Source organism: Triturus cristatus, chromosome 1_1, assembly GCF_964204655.1.
Source record: "Triturus cristatus chromosome 1_1, aTriCri1.1, whole genome shotgun sequence".
Classification (NCBI taxonomy): domain Eukaryota; kingdom Metazoa; phylum Chordata; class Amphibia; order Caudata; family Salamandridae; genus Triturus; species Triturus cristatus.
In genome coordinates this window covers 1,279,273,147-1,279,298,332 of record NC_140579.1, presented here as the reverse complement: position 1 = coordinate 1,279,298,332, position 25,186 = coordinate 1,279,273,147, and the positions used below count along the sequence as shown (strand labels likewise).

The 25,186-nt window shown below is 46.7% G+C and overlaps 1 protein-coding gene across 4 annotated transcripts in view; it reads right to left on the bottom strand.

The window, feature by feature from the left end:
• LOC146871954 (microtubule-associated protein tau-like) overlaps nucleotides 1-25,186 on the bottom strand; it is a 1,902,682-nt gene that overhangs the window by 598,927 nt on the left and 1,278,569 nt on the right. For all 4 annotated transcript variants that reach the window (XM_085652462.1, XM_085652435.1, XM_085652443.1 and 1 more), the window contains one exon: nucleotides 13,444-13,715. In XM_085652462.1, coding sequence (XP_085508588.1) covers nucleotides 13,444-13,715 — 272 coding nt within the window. The remainder of the gene's footprint in view (nucleotides 1-13,443; nucleotides 13,716-25,186) is intronic.

The window sequence follows — 25,186 nt, the reverse complement described above, 5'->3', positions numbered from 1 at the left end:
ACACAGCGGATATAAAGCACATCATAAGTGACTATCTTGAGCAAACTGTACCCCAGAAGAGTCAAGCCACACTCGCTGGGACGCTTTCAAGTCTGCCGTTCAGGGCATTACATTTAGCATAGAGAGGGGAAGGGCCAGGGAGGCCAGATTAGTTGAGGACTCCTTAACGAAAGGGATAAATGATTTGAAGGCCCAACACAAGCAACAACCCTCGAAACTCCTTAAATGCAAACTGGTGATAACACAAAGCCGGATGAAACTCTACAGGACCAGAAATTCTATGAACAGGGGGATAAAATAGACACCATCCTTACTTACATACTTGGAGTACAGCACACTTGGCTCCGTATTTGGAGGGCTTGAATGGAGTCAGGGGTCTGGGCGTTGACGAAAAGGAAAAGCAAAATGCCTTTCAGACACTCTAGCAGAAACTATACTCACAAGTCCCAGTACAAACCTAACCCATACGACGCTTACTAGACCAATGTGAGTGGTGCCCATCCCCACCCATTTTGCAGACATTTCTGATGCTCCCATTGATGCTGCAAAGCTATAACAAGCAATTAAAGCAATGCCAACGGGCAAAATCCCAGGCCGGGCTGGGCTCTCTCCTCCCCAATCTCTCTCTCCTCCCCAATATCTCTCTCCTCCCCAATCTCTCTCTCCTCCCCAATCTCTCCCCCATCTCTCTCTAATCTCTCCCTCATCCTAATCTCTCTAATATCTCCCTCTCTCTCATCCTAATGTCTCTCTCATTCTAATCTCTCTCATCCTAATCTTTCTCTCATCCTAATCTCTCTCTCATCCTAATCTCTCTCTCGATCTATCTCTTTCTGAATCCCTTATAGGACCATCTACAACTCCTTTTCTGTTAGTACAGGCCTACTTGCGCTCTACAACTCCTTTTCTGTAAGTACAGGCCATAACCCCACTATGTGTGAAGCGGAGATTGCTTTGATCCCTAAACCTGGCAAGGACAAGACTGAATGTGCATCCTAAAGGCCTTTAGCACTCCTAAATGTTGATGCCGAAATATACACAAACATTCTGGCGAAGCGACTAGACCCCATCTACCACGGCTTGAAAGAACCGGATCAGGTGGGGGTTGTCCACAACCCACAAAGTGCTGACAATAATAGCTGACTTGCCCACCTGATAGAAAAGCCACACAGAATGATAGATCCCAGCACTGCTCCTATCCCTAGACACGGAGAAAGCCTTTCATCACATCAACTGTCTCTTTCTCACGAAAGGTCTCCACAAACTCAATCTGGCCTAGGTCATGACCCAGAAGATCTTGGCGGCCCATACTGGCCCCACGGCAGCAATTTGGGTGAACGGGCAACCCACAGAGCACATAAGCCTGGCCTGGGGAACTGGCAAGGATGCCCACAGTCCCCCCTCCTTTTTGCCCTTCTCATCAAGATCCTGGCCATTAGGATTTGGCAAGACCAGGGTATAAAGGCGACATCCTACTTGCACTGATCAACCCAGCACAATCCTTGACATCCCTTATCCCTCTCCTGGAGGAATTTAAAAAGGTGTCAGGCTGAAGATCAAACTTGCAAAATCACACATCCTAAATATTACAATCCCGTATGCAGGCGCCGCACCTTTGGCAACGTCCACTCTATTTCAAAGGGCTCAACATTGCATTAATAACCCAGGGCTTAACATCACGTGCCAACGTTCTTGATTACATGCGAACGTGAGGGCCACTCGACCTCTCCTGCCTTGGCCGCATAAATGTGGTTTAAATGAACATCCTCCTCAGGGACCTGTATTTGTTTCAAACATTCCCTACACCCATTTCCTCACAAGACATAACTCTGCTACAAAGCAACATTCAGGTCTTAATCTAGGCAGGTAAAACACCACACATCTCTAATAAGGCCTTAATGCTTCCCAGAGGAAGGGGGGTTTCGCATTTCCCAACTCCTGGAATACTATTGGGTGGCCCATCTCCGATAGATCTTGGAGTGGGTGGTCTGGGAAAGTAGGAAACACTGGTTCAACATGGAGAGGATGGCAGCATGTCGGCCAATATGGAATATGGCCTGGCTCCGGCGTACTGTGCACCCTCCAAGCACTTATGCGCCCACCCCGACCTGGATGGTCCTGGAAGAACAAGTTACTTACCTCCGGTAACGCTTTTTCTGGTGGATACAGTATCTGCCTGTGGATTCCTCACCTTCTGAATGAATACCCCCCCTGCGCCAGTATTCCGCGGAAATTCTTTCCTAGCTCTCCCACGTCGTCGAGGACGTCATAATAGCACGGCTCTGCTCGCGACTCCGAATGACATCATCAGAACCATAAGAAGACCTCGTCGGCGTGCTGACGTCAGTACCACCCATTTTGTTTCCGCGCCACCAAGGCAAACGGGTGGACCGACACATTTTCACATGTATAGGTAGTATACAAAATATATATACACAATTACAAAACTAATAAAAGCATATAGAGAGAAAGCAATAGACCAAGCATTTCCCACTATTAAAACATAAGCATGATTAAGACATATTTAAAAAACACTCATGTTAAACAGTTAAAGCATCTTTTTGGTAGAAACAGGTGGACAACAGGGAGGTGGGTGGGACAGTGAGGAATCCACAGGCAGATCCTGAATCCACCAGAAAAAGCATTACTGAAGGTAAGTAACTTGTTCTTCTGATGGATACTTCTGCCTGTGGATTCCTTACCTTCTGAATAGAATCTCAAAGCCGTACCTCTCCCGGAGGAGGGTGTCCACCTGACTAGACCAAAAAATCTTGCAAAACAGATCGAGCAAAATGGCCATCCCTCCTAACCTCCGAATCTAAGCAGTAATGCTTTGCAAAAGTATGGAGGGAGGCTCAAGTTGCTGCTTTACAAATATCAATAACAGGAACACCTCTAGCCAAAGCAGAAGAAGCAGACTTAGCTCTAGTGGAATGAGCTCTACCTTCAGGAGGGTCCTTCTTGGCCAAGGCGTAGCAAATCTTGATGCACAAGATAATCCACCTTGAGAGAGTCCGCTTGTACACAGCCTTGCTTTTCATCTTCCCAACGTAGCCCACAAAGAGCTGATGATCCAGTATCAGATCACTTGTTCTGTCAAAATAAAAGCTGGGTCCAAACGAAGTCTCTCCTCCTCCTCCTTGGAAGGGGGAGGATAAAAGGTGGGTAAAGTAATGGACTGTCCCATATGAAGAGGAGTAACCACCTTGGGAAGGAAAGCAGCCCTGGTCCTTAGAACCAACTTATCTGCATGAATGGTCAAGAATGGAGGCTTCGAACTAAGAGTCTGAAGCTCACTTACCCTCCTAGCCGAGGTAATGGCAATCAAGAAAACCGTTTTAAAAGAAAGAAGCCTCAAAGGACATGTATGAAGAGGCTCAAATGGAGAACCCATTAAAAAGGTAAGAACGAGATTCAAATCCCACTAAGGCATAATGAAAGGAGTGGGAGGAAACTTATTTGTAAGGCCCTTAATGAACCTCATGACAATGGGGGACTTAAATAAAGTCAGCTGGTCTGGCAAGCATAGAAAAGCCGACAAATAGCCCTTAACAGTGGCCACAGCACGACCCTGCTGGGCCAAGAAGAGCAAAAACTGAAGAACATCTGACAAGAGGGCCTTTAAAGGATCAATGGACCTCTCTACACACCATTTAACGAATCTAGACCATCTGTAAGAGTAAACAGACTTGGTGGAGTGTCGCCTGGACGATAAAATAACATCCACCACATCCGGTGGGAGAGAGAAGGAACTCAGGTTGCCCTGTTCAATCTCCAGGCATGAAGGTGCAGGCTCCGGAGCTGGGGGTGTAGAACCTGCCCCTGCGACTGCGAGAGGTGGTCTGCCCTGAGAGGGAGACGGAGCGGAGGGTGTGATGAGAGGTAAAGATCTGTGTACCACACCCTTCTTGGCCAATCCGGGGCAATCAATATGACTTGGGCTTGATCTTGATGAATCTTCCTCAGAACCCGAGGAATAAAGGGTATGGGAGGAAACGGATAAATGAGTTGTGAACTCCAATCCAATTGAAACGCGTCCCCCAGCGCTCCCTGCATCGGATACTGCAGAACAACGGGCAGTGCCCGTTCTCGTGGGTGGCAAACAGATCCAACCGAGGAGACCCCCACATCTGGAAGATGTGATGGACCACTTCTGGATGAAGCCGCCACTTGTGATCGGCCGAGTAATGCTGACTGAGACTGTCTGCATGAACATTCAGCACACCGGCCAGATGATTTGCAAACACACACATCTGATGGTTCTGAGCCCAGGACCAGAGTCGCAGAGCCTCTCGACAGACAATACGACCCTACACCTCCCTGTTGGTTGATATACCACATCGCGGTAGTGTTGTTTGTCAGGACTTGAACCAACTGATTTAGAAGGGAAGGAAGGAAAGCCTTTAGTGCCAAACGTATTGCCCGCAATTCCAGAAGGTTGACATGAACCCAGCGAGCTTATGTGATCACTTTCCAATCTTGTAGTAAGTGGGACACCCGACCCCCTACCGGACCAACATGTTCTAAGATGGGGGATCTAGAACTGCGTTCCTGAAGTACCAATGGTGGCAGGAGGAGAAGTGGAGGAGGAGGAGGAGGATTGCTGCAGAGAGGCTCCCTTAAGACGCCCTTTATTCTTCCCTCTGTACGATTTGTACAAAGGATTCTGCTGGTGCTGGACCTGTTGAGTCTGCTGGCGGCCACGAAAGGAAGCAGCTCTTCCAAAACCACGATACCGCTTGTAGCTGTATCTCCTGGACTGCACCTGGAGGCCCAGAGACATTGCAGTAGCCCTGCTATCCTTAAAACGAAAGCTTGTCTTCTTGTCGCCACAGAGGACCCCATCACATGAGCCACAGTCAGTGGTGTCCAGACCCGATTGTATCACCTGATGGGCCGCAGTTTGAGAATCAGAAAGGGCCTCCAAGAAATTATTCCGATCCTCTTCAGGCAACTTTGGAGCTAGCTGGTTGACTGAATCCATCAGAGCATGGATATACCTCCCAAGAAGACAGGTTGCATTAGTGGACTTCAGAGCCATACTCGCAGAAGAGAATATCTTCTTTGCTGCCTGCTCCATTTTTTTAGAATCCCTATCACCAGGTATGGTAGGGAAAGAACCAGAAGATTGCTTCGAACAAGAAGCCTGAACCACCAAGCTTTCTGGTGATGGATGCGAAGACAGAAAAGCCGGATCCCCAGGAGCAGGCCTGTACCTTCTTGAGATGGAACGAGAAACTGCAGGAGCAGACAAGGGCTTCTGCCAAACTTCCATTATCGGCTCCGTTAAGGCCTCATTAAAGGGTAGCAGCGGCTCAGAGGCTGAAGAAGTTGTATTAAGAACCTCCTTAAGGATATTAGATTTGACCTCTACTGAGGGAAGTTGCAGATCAAGCAATTCAGCTGCCTTCCTTATTACGACGTGATAAGGAGCAATGTCTTGTAATACTCCAGCCTTCGGGGATGAGAGATCATACTCACAAGAAGTATCAAACCCACTGGCCTCCTGTAAGCCCTCAAACTCGTCAACAGACTCAACAATTTCTTCTTCCGGCTGATCCTGTGCATATTCCTCCTCCTCAAGGAGTCTCTGCGTCTCTCTCCTAGGGCGCTGTTTAAGAATCGCGTCGGCGGTGCCAAGCGCGGCGCCAGTGAGGACATCAACGGCGTCGATGGAGGAGCCTCAGCTTCAAACCTCGCTGTCGATCGAATTTGAGGCGGCGCCGACTCAACAGCCGAAGGAGTCAGCGGAGCTGGAATGGAAGACCTCGGTGCCGGGAAATGCCAAGCCGTTGTCGACGGCAAGAATGGCACAAAGAGTGCTTGAGCATAGTGGTGAGGCAAAGGCCAAAGGACCCACGGGGCCCGAAGGTGTACCAGATGGAGTAGAGGCCCTGCAAACATGCCAAACATCACATTAAGAAAATGCGTAGGGTCTGATCCAGGAAGAGGAAAAGGAGGATATGGATCCGTACCTTCCTGAAGCAGAACCACCTGAGCCTGAACTGGAGCCTGCGGAGCTGGGGACAGCGTCCGCACAGGTGAAGCCACTTGGCCTGGAGACGACTCCCTGGGCGTCAGACATTGCAGGAGCCGGAGAACCTTCATGCGACGAAGAGCCCTTCGACGCCGGCGACCTCGGAACCAGAGATGAAACCGGCGTCACCAGTGGAGATGGAGTTGGAGAAACAAAGTCCTGTCTTCGAAGTCGCTTAGCTGGAGAAGGCGACCTCTACCTCGAAGCCCTGACCTTCGACGAACGGCGCCGAGAGCCATGTCTCCTCTTAAACTTCTTATGTTTTCTTGACTTCGAAGTATGAGAAGACGACGACTTTGTTTTTTTACGATCCCTCTTCTCCTTCTTGGCTCTGACTATAAACAGCTTAGCCTCACATTCCTTAACGGCCTTCGGATTCATCTTCCTGCAGCTTCGGCATTCATCGATGTCGTGATCCGACGATAAGCACCAGCGGCAATCATCATGCGGGTCAGTGATCGACATGTGACCGCCACACACACTGCAGGGTTTAAACCCAGACTTCCTAGAAGTAGCCATAGAAAATCCTCGAGGATACAAAGTTTTCTCTACAGAAAATGGAGGGCCCCTAGAAAAACCGTTTCGCGTTGACGGCGCGTGAAAAAAGGGAACTGACGTCTGCACGCCGCCGAGGTTTTCTTATGACTGCGATGACGTCATTCGGTGTCGCGAGGGGAGCCGTGCTATTATGACGTCCTCATCAACGTGGGAGAGCTAGGAAAGAATTTCCGCAGAATGCTGGCGCAGGGGGTATTCAGAAGTTGAGGAATCCACAGGCAGAAGTATCCATCAGAAATCTATGACCAGATAACAGTCAAAAAGGTCCTTGACATCCTCCCATCCCCCAACACCCCCATCGCTAGGAACTGGGATTTCACACCGCCACTACCCTTGCCGCCTTCCCAGATTGGAAGGGGGACGATTGCAGAATCTGTAGTGACCCCTTCTAGGGCACAGACATTAAGACATTCGAACAATACAAGCAGGAGCTTCGGGTTCCAGAAAACCCATGACTCCTATACAACCTGCTTAGACACTAGGCCTTCCACCCCACTAAGTGCAGGGCTGCCACCAAAAAAATTGGTAAGCTCATTTGTAGGGACAAAGAGGCTGATCTCAAGAACATACCAGGCCCTACATGACTCCACACCTAGAATAACACACTCTTACAAGCAGGGCAATGGACTTAAAGAGAGACATATCCTCTAAAGAATGGGACACATTGTTGGCTGACATTCCAAATTGAATGTGCAGTATCCCCCAAAAGAAAGTAGGCATAGAAAGCAATGTTTCAATGCCTCTGGTGAAACTACAACACATGCTCCCTGCAGCCTCAGCAGGGCTTAATTTGAGCCAGTGGTTTCCAGTACTCAGCACCGGCACTTAATTGTAAACACTGGCACTTAGAACCATCCGACACATGGTGGTGTAGTTTGTCTAATTCCGAGATTAGCAAAACAACAATAGTTTATTGGTTCCATACACATTAAAAATAACTAATACCTGCCGCCCAAGCCCTTCTTAAAGCTTTGAGTGCCTGGAATAGTCTGAATGGTCACACCTGTAGGAGTGTGATGGTTATTAGGTGTGTTGATACTGTCATTGGCTGCGCTGGCAGGTGCAAGCTGCAGTAGCCTCCTGACGTGGGCCCTGGGACGTACTTTTTAATTTTAACACATTAAGCACTGGGCCTCAGCTGCTTGATGCAGATGCGCTGACGCCAGGGGCACCTTCTGCCACATATGGTAGAACTGCACCCTCATTTAGACATTCTGGAAGGAGATTCTGACGCACATCAAAGCCAGAATGGGATACCCCATTCCGGCCAAGCTCTCCATAATCCCTTTGGGGCTGAGACCTGCTGCGCGGGTGTGAATAAAGGTCTCAGACTGTACCTTTATACGCCATTTGATGGGCGCCAAGTACTTTATTGCCCTATATTGGAAAAAACTGGGCCCCAACCAGGCGCACTGTGGTTTTTTTAGGATGTGGCAGGTAATAGCCATGGAACACATTACACATACCCTCCTGAACACGGGCAAGACATTCAATCGACTCTGGCAACCCCTCATATGTTATATGTCACACCTTAAATTCCGCTCTAATGTACATCAGTGGCTCAGGACCCTTCAACTCTTTGACTACAAGTAGGGATCTCCCGCATCTGGGACCCTCTGATGCCGACACCACTTTTCCTACCCCTTCACTCTCTCTATTTCATGGTTTTCCTCCCCGGGCCTCCTTCTCCCACCCCCAACCCCCCTTTGCCCTTCTTTCTCCTCTTGCTTGTTTTGAATTGACCCCCAACACCCGGGCAGTATGGGTCACATAGGGATCTGGATCAGCTGTATCTGATTGAATGCACAGAGTAAAGATAAGCAGGCCCACTGCTACATTCCTCTGTTCTTTTTTTGCATGAAAACTTAATAAAAAGATTTGTTTGAAGGAAAAAAAACATGTTGCTTGTAAAAGCTGTAGTTGGGGACAAAGGAGGGGGCTTGAAGAAACCAGCCATTCCCAATAGGCTGGTCACTTCACATGCTTGAATCATTCCCCATCATCGAACTGAAAGACACATGGGGACATAGCAGATCTAAGAAATCCCCAATGAAAGAACAGTAGAACCCCCTCCCTTAGAGCCACCTGATTAAATATGACCCAGAACTCCCAGTCCTCTAGTGTCCAAAATAGCTCAAATTTATTAAAAAAAACACTGTGTAAATGGTTATAAATAATCAGAGCCTCTGTGCAGAGAGGAGGGAGGGTTGCATGCGAGTCTATGAAAGATAGCAAAACAGGAGAACAGTAATTACAGGTAGGTAATAAGTTTCCGTTAAAGCACTGGATCTTTTATAGATAATTCACATGCTTGAATTACATTAACAAGCAGTGTCCACTTCAGTACATGTTCTTGGAATTAATACATACATTGAAAGTGAGTGGCACAAAGAAATGTGTAAAGAGGCTCATTAAATGAAAGATGCCATTAGAGTGCCCACTGCTGATTAAATTGTTGAGTCTACACTCAAGCTGTAAGGTCTTGAAAATGTCCTCGTAATATGTGGTGGCTCTTCCACGTTAGTGCTCTGTATATATCTGATAAAAAATGTTAGCATTACACAGCTGCTGTTACTACTACTCCTCTTGAACTGGCAGACTGTGGATCGAATGGGATAACTAGCCTTAGTATGACGAAAAGATATTGCTGCCGCAGTCCACCTTGCTATGCCTACCTTCAGAAGAGGACAGCCTTTCTGTGGTTCATCAAAGGCAACAGACAGTTGAACGACCCGTCAAAAGGATTTGATGTGGTCAATGTAGAACTTTAAGCATCTGTGTAACAGCAGCACACTCTTTAGTTGTTGGTGGATTTTAGAGGAAAGACATGAGTAAAACTCGTGTTCAGGTAAACGTGCTTAGGTACCTCTGGAGTAAAATTGGTGTGTAACAATACACTGTCTTTGTGGAAATTTATATAAAAAGTCTTAGTAGTGAAGGTGTGAATCTCGCTCACCCTCCTAGAAGGTGTGAGCACCAAGAGGAATGCTATCTTCCATGACACATGCTTGATGTCTGCTCAGTGTTGGGGTTCAAATAGTTCCCTTATTAGTTGGGAAAGGACTGCATTTAGTTCCCACTGGGGAGGTGGAGTCTGTAATGGTAGGCATGGCCTAAATAGTCCTTTAAGGAACACCTTGATTCCTCATGTTGATAAATGTGATGTAGAATTCAAGGAACTTGCAAACCTCAATATGTAAGCTAAATGAATTCTGATGAAAGTATACTTGGGCCAGTGGGATCAGGTGAATAATTTGGTGAAGTGGAACTGTTTTAGGACACAGTAGCCTTTCAGTATACCAAATGCAGAGGCATTTCCAAATGATTGGGTACATTTTAGTTGGTTGATTGAGCCCCAGCGTAGGCTAGAATCTCTGCAATCTGGAGGAATATTATGTCGAAGAGACATACATTTAAATTCAGGGAGCCCAGTCGGAGTAAAGAATCAGATCTTTCTTCGTCTGGTAAGAAGATCCTGCCGTTTGCCCAGTGGTATTGTTGGAAGCCTCCACTAGCTGGATGAAATCGGTGAATCAGTAGTGTTACGGTCAGGATAGGGATATTATGATCAGCCAGAAGGGATCTCTCTCAGGTTTGGTAAGTACTCCCAGGAGGATTGGAAGCAGTGGGCCATGCCATCAAAAGTGCATTTCCCTTCAATCCTGGAAGCCACAGAAGGCTGGTAAAGTACTGGCAATTATTATTCAATTGTGTCACAAACAGATCTAGTGCAGGATGTCCCCACTACTAAAAGATCATGTTCATTACATATTTATTTAGTTCTCATTGATGGTAGACAGTCGAGATCCTGCTGATGGAGTCTGTCCAGGCATTACAGAATCTTGCAAGATGCTCCTCTAGTAATTACATTCTGTGCAGTATCTCCCAGTCCCAAAGGAATTGCAGGTGGTATTATCTGTCCTCACTAGTGCCAACTAATCTTTCAGCTTTTGAAGGAAAGATTGCAAGTTCCTGTGCACAATGATGTGAAGGTTCACCACTACTCTCCAGTCTTGAGCTCTTGAAGATGGGCACCACATCCCTTTACAAACACTTCTGTAGTTATGATAAAGTGTGTTTTCTAAAGTTGGAAATGAAAACTCAGATTGAAGCTGCTTTGCTCTTGCTACCATGTCAAATCTGTCTTCTTGTCTGAAAACAGCATGACGTTGTCGAAGGATCCTGACACTTGACAACATTTGCCGTCTAATTACTCCTGTAGAGGACGCATTGACAACCTGGGGGCTCATTGATTTGCAGGAGGATATTATGTACAGTAGTGATTTAAAGAGACAGACGAACATTAAGATACATTTTTAGATTTGATGTCAACGGGGCTGCAGTTGTTGAATTCTCTCTTCTGAACAGAAAGCTTTGCCTGCCTTTGTGTACAGTATGGGTGCACAGGAATGGGAAGTTGGCCTGCAGATGGGATTGGGCCACATTGAGTGAGATGCCCTTTCTGTCAAATAGCTGTAAGCACTCCTGCTTAGATCCTACAAGTATGCAAAAGGACTAAACCTTGACTAGCAAGTTGTCTAAATATGGGTACACTTAGTTCCCCTGCCGATGTAAGAAAGCTGCCACCCGCGGTCACATACTTTGGGGAAATCCTTGGTACTTAATTAGGACCAAATGGCAGGACTGTGAACTGATAGTGACACCCACCTTTCTCGATTCTTAGGCACTTGGGGTGTCTGGGATAGATGGGAACACGGAAATATGCATCCTGCAGGGACAGTGTTGTCATATATTCCCTTTCTTGTAGCAGGGCCAGAACCTCCTGCAATGTTACTAATATGAAAAACTGTTTACTTAAATACTACACCTGTTGAATAAGTAGAAATGGATGCCATTCTCCAGGTTTTTGTTCTTTATTAGGAAAAATCTGGAATAAGATCCCTTGCCTTGTTGGGGTTCGGGACGTGTTTGATGGATCCTTTTTCGAGCAAGGATAGAATAACTGTCTTCAAAATTTGCATGTGCTGATGATATTCACTGTGGTGGAACTTGCAGAGGTTTTCAACAAAAGTTAGTGTGTGCCTGTGTTGTACTATGCACAAAACCCACATATTCAAACTGTGAATAAGGGCAGAAGTTCTGGCATCTGCCCTCCGGGCTAAGAGGGATTGAAGGAGGAATCGAAAAAGCTGTAGCCAGCAGCAAGTTACTGTCAACAAGACTAGTCTTCCTGCTTGCTTTGAGTGGTTATCTTCTGCCTAGTCTGCACCCTGGAATATTATGACAGGAGCTATCTGTTAGATGCTAATGGGTAGTATCGTTGCCTATGAGAGTGATTTGGGTTTAGTGGAAAGTGGTAGGTTGAAAACTGCCCCAGTATGGAGACCCGCTATCCATTGCTTCTCATAAATGCACCTGGCTCTTATACTAAAAGAGACCTAGAGATCAGTTCAGTTCAAAACAAAGTTTATTTGGACTATACAGTCCTTAAACATATTTAAAAAATCGTCATTAAAAAAAACAGTGCCTAAAAGTCACAATTTATACAATAACCAGTAAAACAGCATCATAATTATCAAGTTAAAATTGTTCATTTCATAACTTCCAGCCATAAAACATATCCTAACACGTATCATCGGGTTACAACAAGAATTCCTTATTGGGCGCATTTCAAATTTCTTTCGCTTGTTGCATGCTCTCCCCTATGGCACAACTTTAAATGCAACACCATACGATTCCAGGGTAAGATCATTAATCCTATTTTCGGCTGACCTAGAGAGTAATATTTATTTCAGATTTTATTGATTGCATGCCCTCATCCATATGTCTGCCAAAATGATTTTTACAATTGTGTGGCATATCCAAAATATGATGTTGTATATCAAACATGTGCCAGAGGTCAAATGTTGTATCTTGTTATTAGGAATGTACTTCATTCAGCAAACAAGAAAAGCAACAGTTAATTGAGCCTAGAGTACAGATTATGAGACACAATATGCTCCTCAGTGAATCTCTTAAAATTAAAATCAGAAGCAGGTCACTCTGTACAAACTTGCACAACAGAACTTCCTGCTTTAGTCAAACACAGGATCATATAGTAATTTACTACAAATCACTTTTTAACTACCTCAAGCCTACAGGGGATAAGTGTGAAATTAAATTCGTTTTTAACTATAGTTTTGTACCATATAAGTAGGTAGCCCACCAAAAGCCTCTAAAAATTTGGGAACTAGGGGGCATATTTACAATACCCCCGTGGCACTTTTACGCCGCTGGAGCGCCATTTTTGTAACGCTCTGGTACCGCAGTGTGCCAGCCCATATTTACAAGGCCACGCAAACCTACCCTGCATAGCTTTTCATGGACTTGTAAATATGGCCCACTTTCACGCATTACTCTACGTGACAGGGGCATTCCTTGGGTGTTGCTGTGGGTGTTCCCACGTAACACCCATGGTTTTTAATACTGCCCCAGATATACAATATAGCGTAAATCTGAGGCACCGCCACTAATGCCTTCCCAAAGCAAAGTTTTTTCCTCTTTCCACAGGTGCTGCATTCTGCAAGACACCTAGAAAGAGCAATATGCCTCATAGGATTGTTTTTGTGCACGAAGGTGCCAAAAATACAGACACCCTTGCACTGCGATCTCGAGTATGGTAGTTGGTAAAATGCTAAACTGTGTAACACAACTCCTAATGAAAGCTCGCTCTATTCTTTAAAGCTCCTAATACGAAATAGGACTACTCACTTGTGCCTAAAAGAGCATCCACTATTCTTCAACTACTCACATCTCAACATTTTTCCACTTATGGGCCGGTAATTGTGGTGGAGGTCTTGGGCAGTCTGTGTTTGGAATTAAAACTAAGCTTTGTCCCTTAACAATACCTTTCCACCTCCTGGCTGGTGTTTTAGATTCTCCGTGGAGCCGATCTTTGATCTCACATTTTTCAGGTCAGGTAAAGGAGCAGTGATTGGCACAGGCTGTAGACGGCTCTTTACAGAAGCAGGAGATTTCGGAGGAGTACGCACTACAGCCACCTTCTTAGGGTCCTTATTATGGACAAAGTTGTTGGAAGGCGTGCGGGAACGGCTGCTTGGAGTTCTGGGGGAGCCCGGGCTGCTGTAACCACTTCTATCACCTGGATTTGGCGACTCAGCTACAGAGAGAGGAAATAAAATATTTAAAAAAACTAACATAAGTGACAGATATACAATTGTATTGTCTTAAATGGGTCAACACGGTTTTACATAAAGCTCTGGGAACACGGGCAGGGGCAAAAGCTTGTAAAATCAAAAACCTATTGTTTATGTGAAGCATCATTTCAATCTCATTACTATTTATCTTAAATACTATAGTGATTTTTTTTTTATGGTAACTAAGATTTTCTTTAATGCGTGGGTGTGACAGTGAGCCAGAATTAACAATTGCTGCCTGTGCCTTTCCATGTGCGTTAAGAGGAATTAGGGACTGAAGTGGACCGGGGAAGAAAATAAGTTACTTACCTGTAACTGTAGTTCCCCAGTATTGGGCATCTTTCATAGATTCACATGCTTGAATCATTCCCTGTTGTCGAAGTGGGAGTCCCAAGGTAACATTAGAAAGCAGTGTAAGGGTAAGTTACTTACCTGTAATCCTAGTTCTCTTCCAGGGGTATCCTCATCAAAGTCATAAGCACTGAATATTCCCGCCCATGTGCGGGGACCCCAGAAATAATAAAATTATATATGTAAAAACATACATATATACAGCTCTGTATATGTATAAACATATATCATTTTTTCCAAGCAAATGCAGCTCCCATAAAAGGCTAGGCAATGTAAATATACACATCCAATAACACACACATATATATATATATATATATAAAGGTATAACAATACACCTAAATCTCTCTTTTTTTTTTTTTTTTTTTAATGAGGTAAACACTCATGAGAAAGCAAAAAATAAAGAGAACAAACTGTGGAAAAACACAGATGTACAACACATTGCCAGCCTGCAGGCTGCATTGCAATATAATACCATAGAGACTAAAAAGCCCTGTACAGGTAAAAACTGGCACCGTGCCTTTAAGGCAGCCCTGACTTCCATATCCCATCATGCCTCAGGGGTGACAGTTAGGTCAGTTGTTCTTTGCGGGACCGTAGTCCTAAACACAAAGATATATCCTTTCCATAATGAATAATACACTTCTTCTCATTTGCCTGGAGAGGTGGGTGGGTTGCTTATGACTTTGATGAGGATACCCCTGGAAGAGAACTAGGATTACAGGTAAGTAACTTACCCTTCTCTTCCAGGGGATCCTCATCAATAGTCATAAGCACTGAATAGAGTAGCAAGCTCCCCTTCCACCTGCAGGCAAATGAAACTAAGGTTGTATCACCCATGGAGAAAGAGAATCATGAAAATGATTATGTATGGAACAGATTCCTCAAGGAGGCTTGTCCTACTTGAGTGTCTGCTCTGGTGTCCGAATCCAGACAATAATGCCTGGTAAAAGTGTGGACAGATCTCCAAGTGGCTGCCTTGCAGATCTCGGAGAGTGGGACATTATTGAGAAAAGCCGCGGTAGCCGCTTTTCCTCTTGTCGAATGCGCTTTAGGGCGCGCCCCCAATGGTTTCTGAGCCAGTTGGTAGGCCAATGTAATACTTGAAACAATCCACCTAGCAATGGAACGTTTGGATGCAGCAAAGCCCATACGTACAACCCCATAGTTCACAAACAATTGATCAGATTTCCTGACATTCTTAGTCCTATCTAGGTAGAATTTTAGGACCCTTTTGACATCTAGAGAATGCAACGCCCTCTCTGCCGGAGAGGAGGGGTTGGGAAAAAAGGTTGGTAAGGAGATGGCTTGGTTTACATGAAACTCCGATACCACCTTGGGTAGGAACGAAGGATGAGTTCTCATCACCACCCTATTTAGATGAAAAATAGTGTAGGGCTCTTTAGAACAGAGGGCCTGTATCTCACTGACCCTCCGTGCTGAAGTGATGGCTATTAAAAATGCTGTCTTCCATGTGAGGTGCTGTAGGGTAGCCTTATGAATAGGCTCAAAAGGAGAACCCATGAGCTTCGACAGAACCAAGTTTAGCTCCCAGGAAGGAGAGGGAGGTCTAACAGGGGGATAGACTTTCTTGAGTCCTTGCAAGAAATCCTTCACTACCTGCACTTTAAAAAATGACTGCTGTGAAGGCGAACGCCTGTATGCTGTTATGGCTGCTAGGTGAACCTTTATGGATGAAAATTTCAACCCTGCCCTCGCTAAATGTAGAAGATAGGGCAAAATTACATCCTCCTGGCATTTAGTGGGATCATAATGATGCTGAGCACACCATATATAAAATCTTTTCCACTTACAGAAGTAGGAGTGTCTTGTCGAAGGCCTCCTGGCTTCCTTCAGTATGGACATACACTCTTGAGGGAGGTTCAGATGGCCATACTGGAGGACTTCAGGAGCCATGCTGTTAAGCTCAGCGAGGGAAGGCTGGGATGGTAAATCTTCCCCTGCATCTTGGATAACAAGTCCGGCCTGCACGGCAGCCGCTTGTGGGGTCGGATCGACATGTGTAGGAGATCCGTGTACCACCACTGCCTCGGCCAGTCCGGTGCTATGAGGATCATCTTGGCAGATGAATTCTGCAACTTGGTCACCACCTTGGGGATTAGTGGGAGAGGCGGAAAAGCGTACACAAATGTCATTGACCAATTGATCAAAAGGGCATTCCCTAGGGATCCTGGTCGATGGTATCTTGAGGCGAAGCCTCGGCATTTTGTGTTTTGCTCGTCCGCGAAGAGGTCCACTTGCGGACGCCCCCATTCCCCGAAGATGTCTTCTAACACCTCGTCGTTGATTACCCAGTCCTCTGGCTCTTGAAAATGCCGACTGAGTAAGTCTGCTTGCACGTTGAGTTCTCCTGGTAGGTGCACCGCTTTCAATGAGATGTTCCTTGCTAGGATCCAGTGCCACAGGGACTGAGCTTCCAGCGAGAGCGTTCTGGATCGAGTACCCCCCTGCTTGTTCAGGTAGTACATTGTGGTGGTATTGTCCGTCTGCACTAGAATGGTATTCGTCGTGATCGCAGGCAGGAACGCTTTGAGGGCTAGGTGGACTGCCCTGAGCTCCAGCATGTTGATGTGGTACAACTGCTCGCTGCTGGACCACTGTCCCTGAGTTTGCAGAGTCCCAAAATGCGCACCCCATCCCTGAAGGGAAGCGTCGGTGATTAAGGTCTGAGTTGGGGGCTCTTGATGGAAGGGGATCCCCACTTGTAGATTCCTTGGCTTCAGCCACCACTTGACTGACTGTTTGGCTGCAGAGGAGAGGCAAACCTTTTCTTCCCACAGGGAGTTCCTTTGATCCCATTTGTCCTCGAGATCTTGCTGAAGAGGACGCATCCTTAGCCTGGCATTGGGCACTAGGAAGATGCAGGATGCCATGGCCCCTAGCAGAGAAGAGATTTGCCTTGCCGACGACAGATTGTTGGTTATAATCTGCCTGCCTTTTAGCATAATGGATGACTGTCTTTCCTCCGAAGGAAACACTTTTCCTACTACGGAGTCTATAGTTGCGCCCAGGTAGTGGATCCTCTGCGTTGGTGTAAAATTGGACTTTTTGGCATTCACTCTGAGACCCAACTTGCAACATAAGTTCAGGCATAGCGACAGCTGTGACCGCACATTCTGTGGTGATGAGCCCTTTATTAGCCAGTCGTCTAGGTAGGGATAGACGAAGACTCCTGCGCGCCTCAGAGCAGCCGCTACTACTGCCACGCATTTTGTGAATACTCGAGGAGCTGACTTCAGGCCAAATGGGAGGACTTTGAACTGATAGTGAGAGTTGCCTACCACAAACCTGAGAAATTTTCGATGATTCCTTAGGATGGGAATATGGAAATATGCATCCTGAAGGTCCAATGAACACATCCAATCGCCCATCCGGAGAAGAGGATATATTTGGTGGAGCGCCAGCATGCGAAATTTTTCCTTTCTTATGTGTTTGTTCAGTATCCGTAGGTCTAAAATGGGTCTGAACTCTACCTTCACACTCCTCTTTTGGATGAGAAAGTATCTGGAGTAAACTCCCTTTCCTCTTTGGTTTATGGGCACTTTCTCTATTGCAGATTTGAGTAGAAGCGTCGCTACCTCTTCTCTGAGCTGCTTTAGATGCTGGGATGAATTGACAGGAGGAATCGATGGGGGGTGACTTCTGAAACGAAGCGAGTACCCATGACGCAGTATATTCAGTACCCACTTGTCCTTTGTGATGGACTGCCACTCTGGAAGATGATGTGCAACACTTCCTCCCACCGGAGCGGTGGACAGCATCGGAGGAAGCGGCTTCTCATTGCTTCCCCGGAGCTTTGTTTCCAGCATTAGACTGCCTGTTGTTACCCCGTCCCCTGGATGGCTTGCGGGACTGGTATTGCTGTTTCTTTTGACCTTGCTGGTCCTGGTTCTTTTGCCAATGAGGGGTTTGAACCCTCTGTTGGTAACTGCGTCTGTCATTTCCCTTGCGGCGTCGAAACTCTTTTCTCTTTTCAAGCCCGACAGCTTTCATGATCTCCAGCTCTGCCTTCATACGGGCCATTTCTTCGTCTGCATGGGACCCAAAAAGAGAACTACCGGAGAAAGGCAGATTTAAAATTCTTGCCTGCGCTTCCGGTTTCAAGGCCGTCAATCTAAGCCAGGATGATCTTCTGGCTGTGACTCCATGTGCATATTCATGCGCTGCCAGTGTTGCCCCGTCCGCCGCTGCACCTATGATCTGGTTAGAAACCAGACTCCCCTCATGCAAAATCTCTTCAAAGTCCCGTCTGTCCTCTGATGGAACTTTGTCAATGAACCTCTGCAGAGAGTCCCATAATGACCTATCATAGCGCCCCAGAAGCGCCGAGGCACTCGCCACCTTTAAGCTTGAGGATGCTGAGCCGCAAACTTTCCTCCCCCAGGAGTCTTGTGTCTTACTGTCCTTATCTGGTGGTACCGTTGAAGACCCAGCTACTGCATGTGTCTTCCTGGCAGCGGCGGTGATGACAGAGTCCGGTGGAGGATCTGATTTAAAGAATAGAGGATCCTCCGGAGCTGGACGGTACTTTTTTAGAATTCTCGCCGGCGCCGTTTTGGTGGTTGCTGGTGTGAGAAAGATATCCATTACCGGTTGTAACAAACCGGGGACTAATGGCAATAACGGGCGTGACACTGTGCGTTCATGAAGAGTTTCAAAGATTATGGATGAAGTGGTCTCCTGAACCGGCATAGGGATATTTAATTTTGTAGCTCCTCTACACAACACTTCCTGAAACGTAGAAATATCATCTACCGGAGATACCCGAGAGGGTGGCGTCTCCGAGAGTGTCGGTGAATAATCCCTTTTGGATGATCTGGAAGAAGGGGAGGTAGAAGGGGTTCTACGGCGCCTTTTCTCTGATCTGGTCGACTCTCTTCTGCGGGAGGGAGACCTGGATCGCCTTCTTGGTGCTCGAGAGTGACTTCGGGATTCTCTTTCTCGAGATCTTGGTCTGATCGGTGTCGCTGGGAATACCACGCCCCTTATTCTTGTTAGCGATGCCTTTATTGCGTCTGGCATAGCAGGGTCCTGAGGCATCTCCCTTACGGGACTTTGAGGTACCGCATTGTCCTCCTCCTGCGAACTTTCTCTTGCAGGTACTGGAGATTGATGCACAAGCTCTGGTGATTCGGATCTTGAACCTGAGCCCTCTGATCCTGAAGGCGAGATAGATATGAGACGCGGTGACTCAGGAGTTGTATATATCAGTCTATGAGGAGATTTTCGCCTTGAGACTGGTCGAATCGTGAGGCGAACATGTGACACCTCCTGCGTACCCTCAACAGAGGGCTGCCTCGACGGTGATAGGCCTATCACCGGAGATCTTTGACTCGAATCTTCGAGGCTCCGAGCTTCTTGTCTCGACGTCGAGATTATCTTCGACGGAGGCTTCATGTACCTCACCAAAGCTTTGGAGACCTGTGAGGACGGAGGCATCTGCCTCGACTCCGACGGAGGCACCTGCCTCGACGTCGACTCCGACGGAGGCCTCTGCCTCGACGTCGACTCCGACGGAGGCCTCTGCCTCGACGTCGACTCCGACGGAGGCTCCTGCCTCGACGTCGGCCCTGACGGAGGCGTCTGCCTCGACGTCACTCCTGACGGAGACTTCTGTCTCGACGTCGAATGCTCCGACGACGTCGAAAGCCTCTTCGCCGTCGAACGATGTTTCCTCGACGGCGATCTTGATCTTGACGGCGATCTTGGTCTCGACGTCGACTGTGATGGAGATCGCCTACGTACTTCTTGCGACGTCGACTGATGTCTCGCCGACCTCGAACGATGTCTTTCCTTCGACGACGAACGATATCTTTGTGCAGACGTCGATCGATCTTCTCTTGACGTCGACAGATGCTTTTTCGACGTTGAACTGTGGCGCCGAGTCCTCGACGCCGAGCCTTTAGACGCCGTTGACGTCGAACGCATCCGCTTCGACGCTGAATCTAAAGTCGACGATGATTTTCTCTTTGCAGCATGACTTCCCCTTGACTCCTCACCTCTCAGCGACGATCCCGCCGCTGGAGTCTTCGACGCCGAGCCCGACGTCGATGGGGAGCAAACAGGGACCAACTGCTTCGACGTCGACCGTTCTGCTAGGCCGTACAGCCTAATCCTCTCTCTCTCCTTTAAAGTCCTTTTGGAAAGGTCTTCACAATGATGGCATGTTGCTGGAGAGTGAGAGTCCGGCAGACAGATAATACACACCTCATGTGTGTCTGAAGCAGCCTTCTTTTTTCCACAAGATGGACATGGAACAAATAAAGAAGGCATTTTTCTGACAAAATAGCAAAAAAATCAGTCAGAAAAACACAGGATACTAACTTCCTCTCAGATGTTATAAGAAGAAGTCCAAAAAATCTTAAAGTTGTAATAATTCTTGACTAAAGAGTCAAAAATGAAGAGAGCTGAATTCCAGGGTCCTGACTGAAGGAGCCGGAAAGAACAACTGACCTAACTGTCACCCCTGAGGCATGATGGGATATGGAAGTCAGGGCTGCCTTAAAGGCACGGTGCCAGTTTTTACCTGTACAGGGCTTTTTAGTCTCTATGGTATTATATTGCAATGCAGCCTGCAGGCTGGCAATGTGTTGTACATCTGTGTTTTTCCACAGTTTGTTCTCTTTATTTTTTGCTTTCTCATGAGTGTTTACCTCATTAAAAAAAAAAAAAAAAAAAGAGATTTAGGTGTATTGTTATACCTTTATATATATATATATATATGTGTGTTATTGGATGTGTATATTTACATTGCCTAGCCTTTTATGGGAGCTGCATTTGCTTGGAAAAAATGATATATGTTTATACATATACAGAGCTGTATATTTTTTTTTGAAAAACGTTTTTATTGGCATTTATATGGAAAGACATACACAGGCGGTAACGCCATCAGCACAGAGATTGACATAGCAAGCGCGCTCAATCGTAGCCTTCTGGACCTCACAATCTTGTGGGCACCCAAGCCACCCAGCCCTATCCTGAGTAGGGCCACCGGTTTGTGTTCCTGGGAGCAGCCATTGTGCGTGTCCTGCCGGAGCGCGGCCTGATCTCTGCGCCGCAGGGGCGCCGCGCAGTGTGTTTGGACCCTTGTGCGTAGTGTCGCGAAGGCGAGAGAAATGCAGCCAGTGGATAACTATGAACAAACCGGGGGCAAGGAACCAGGGGGTTGGGAAGGGTGCACTATGTCGGCTATCAGGAATGCTTGTAGCTATGCGCTCGAGAGCTGGACCAGCGTGAGAGAGCAGGGACAGAAAAGGGGGGGGGGGGAAAGCCAGGGGGGCGCGGACGCCGGGAGCGCGGCGGGGGGGCCGGGGTATCAGCCGCAGCCTATGAGGGGTCCGGTGGCAGAGCATGCGGCACCTGCCACTGCGAGGCACCGGGCGTTTGGACTGCCCGCGCCGCTCCCCGGGAGGGCTCTGCGGTCGCTGGCACCCCCAGGGGATCTATCGGTTGAGTACTCGCTGCAGCCGCTGTTTCCTGCGTGAAGGAGTGCAATAACATGGCCCAGGGCATGGAGATCGGGTGTTTGCGCATCCCTCGGGCCTCCTCCGTTCTAAGTGCTGTTTCCTCCGCCTTGCCCCATTTCTTGACCGCCCCCACCCATGCCGCCACCGGGGGCCCCATATACAGAGCTGTATATATGTATGTTTTTACATATATAATTTTATTATTTCCGGGGTCCCCGCACATGGGCGGGAATATTCAGTGCTTATGACTATTGATGAGGATCCCCTGGAAGAGAATGTTAAATGTACCTGGAAAGGCCATAAAATGTTCAGTAACACATCTTGGTCATGTTAAAAAAGCGACTAAACTTTAATGTTTAAACCAATCAGGTTGCATCACCCTATAGAACACTCCTCCCATAGGCTCTGTGCGTCAGATTTTCAGAGCACATTTGTAAATAAGTACCATATCACAGAGAAGGTGAGTCTCCTATGGGAGGAGGGAGGGTTGCATGTGAATCTATGAAAGATACAAATACTGGAGACGTTGAATAGAATTTGATTTGTATGAACATCAGAATAAATTTGTACGTATAGCTACACGTCTAAGCATATACATATAAAACACAAATTTAAAATGTGTGTAACACGTTAGAGGATGGTGGGTATCACTTACTGTGATCCCTACTGCCTGGCCCACTGCCGCATCTCTGTGTACGGCGGACACCAACTAGCAGTGCTGCGTAATGGTCTGTCTATTCGTCCAGGTCGCTGCTATGCAGATATCTTGGCTAGACAGACCAGCAAATAGCGCCGTTGAAATCGATACACTTCTGGTTGAATAAGCTTGCACCTTTGTTTGCAGAGGTGTGCCAGTTTTTTTATGACAAAATTGAATGGCATTAGTTATCCATTGTGCAATGCTCTGTTTCGAGAATGGATAAACTTTTCTAGGCGCACTGCATGCTAATAACTGCTTTGATTTGAGGAAGTGTTTTGTTTTGTCACTGTAAAATTTGTGTCATCTCATGACATCCAAGGAATGCAATGTCCTTTTTGGGGCAGTCTTGGGATCTGGGAAAAAGTCTTTAGAATTATCGGTTCATTTAAGTGAAAATCGGATGGGACTTAAGGAATTAATTTATTTTGAATATGTTCACAGAATCACCCTGTCGTTCCTGAATTGTAGAAAAGGTTCTTAAATGTTGAAAGCCTGTAATTCACCAACCCATCTTGCTGAGGCCAGTGCCAACAGGAGCGCCACTTTCCAAGACAGAAATGTAATGTCCGCTTTGTGGATAGGCTCTAAAGGGCTTTTCATTAGTTGGGAAAGCACAGTGTTCATTTGCCAGAGTGAGGGAGGATGCCTCACTGGTGGGAAGACCCTGAATAAACCTTTGAGAAATTGCTTGACGAGCCTGCTAGACCGCAACGAAGGTGATGGCATTGATCTTTGAAAGAGGGCTATGGTCACTAGGTGAACCTTTAATGGAAGCATGAGCGGGACCTGATCATACTAGATGTAGTAAATAAGGAAGGATTTCTTCCAGTGTAGATGATACTGGGTGCATGTTGGACCACTGACACCAGATTCAAAACCGCTTCCATTTAAGTCTGCAATTCTGGGTTGTACTAATGCACGAGCCTAGGCTAAAATATCCCAGCTTTCTCCTGGGATGTTCAGATGCACAAAATCATTGAATTCTGAAGCCAGGTTGGCAAGTGTAAGGATTTCAGATTCGGGTGAAGTACTTGGCCCTGGTTTATTATTAGTAGAGACGGACATGGCTACAGATGGATGTGGTGTCTCTCGGAGAAGCAACTCTGTGAACCAATGTTGCCATGGCCACTTCGGGGCGATGAGAATGATCCTGCAAGGTTCTGCCTTCATCTTCATGAGAACCCTTGCGAGGAGAGGAGTCAGAGGAAAAGCATAGGCAACGATTCCAGGCCATGAAATCGAAAATGCCCTCCCCCATGACCCCGGTTGTGTATGCCATCTTGTGTACAACCGGAATTTCCAGTTCTGGATGTTGTGAACAAGTCCAGATTTGGTCTGCCCATTGATGTAAGATTTCCTCCAGGACATCCTGATTCATTTCCCAACCGTGGCAAGTGTTTCTCACCCTGCTTAGAATGTCTGCTATGACATTCTGCTTCCCCTGCATATATGCTGCCTTTATATTCACCTGGTGACGCATTGACCACTCCCAATGCTCTGTGCTTCATGGGACAGCGCTTGAGACATTGTGCCACCTTGTTTGTTGATATAGGTCATGGTTGTGACGTTGTCTGTGCGGATGAACACAGCAGATTTTCTTATCCTGGGTAGGAAGGCTTGCAACCACTGGTGCCTGGCTTCCGACCACTGGCTCCAAATCATCTTTGTCAGGACACTGGTTGATTTATTTGCCTGATTATTTGCTTTTCGCTACCACCTCTGCATGAACAATTTCTTGTATGGGATTGTGTAAGCACTCATACGACGGTGTCAAGGAACAGTCTGGTTTCATCCTGCCCTTACTTGTATGCATGTGCCCGCATGGGTGTGGTGGGTGTTAAGGGATCTTCAATTCGGGGCAGACTTACCCGTGCTAGTGAGCACAAGCCTGCTGCAGTCACCCTAGGCCATGCATTTATGAATTTTAGCGCCACTTTTAGATTGGGAATACGGTGGTGACATTGACGTGGCGTGTGTTCCATTCTGACTCTGCTGGAGTGTCCCTGCACCCAGCCATGGAGGTCGGCACAGCTCTGCTAACCCCATTCTTATGTGTTTCAATATCCTGGTGTCAAAATGCCAATATATTCAAGCTTGAGTCACTACAGAGCTGTTGTTAAATGCAGACGATTTAATGTTTACAGTTGTTAAATGGACATGGGACACACGATTGAATGCGTAATTGGGCCTGATGGAGGTAGGTCATTCATGCCCAGGACAGCCACACAGTCTGAGAGCAATACAGGGCTAGGAAGGAACATATGCAATTATTGAAATAGCATACAAGTGAAAGTAAGGAATATGTTACACACTGCATGAGATTCCTTTTTCAGTGCCTGGGCTCTACTAGCAGGGCTTTAAGCAGGGTGGCTTTGAAATGGGTTCCTATGAGGCCTTATTTTGTATCATTAACTTTACAGGCAAAAGCAGATTCCTAAGCTGTGACTACAGCTTTTAAGGTAATTAATATTAAAGATGCAGTCCCTGGTCATATTTCACATTTTACTTCACCTTGCATTCCCTAAATATTTTTTTTTACGGTTACTGAGTTTCTGTAATTTGTTTTCATTCAACATATATCTATTGTACAGTGCACGCAGTGAACTGAGTTGTTTCCAGGTGTCTGGGTGAGAGACATTGTGGTAGAGAATTAAGGCAATGGTTTGTCAAGTGCCTGTTTGTGAATTTAAATGTGTTCCGATTGCATGCACATCCAATCCTTAGCCTCTTTCGTCAGAATGCAGAGAGTGATGGTCACAGATGCGCCAATTGTAAATGTGGGAAGAGTGAAAAGACGGTACACAGCTGTATAAACATGTATCATGACAAAGGAAAAGAGAATGCAGTGCAAACACGTGAATGAATGGTTTCTGTGCATGAGAATGGTTAAGTGGAA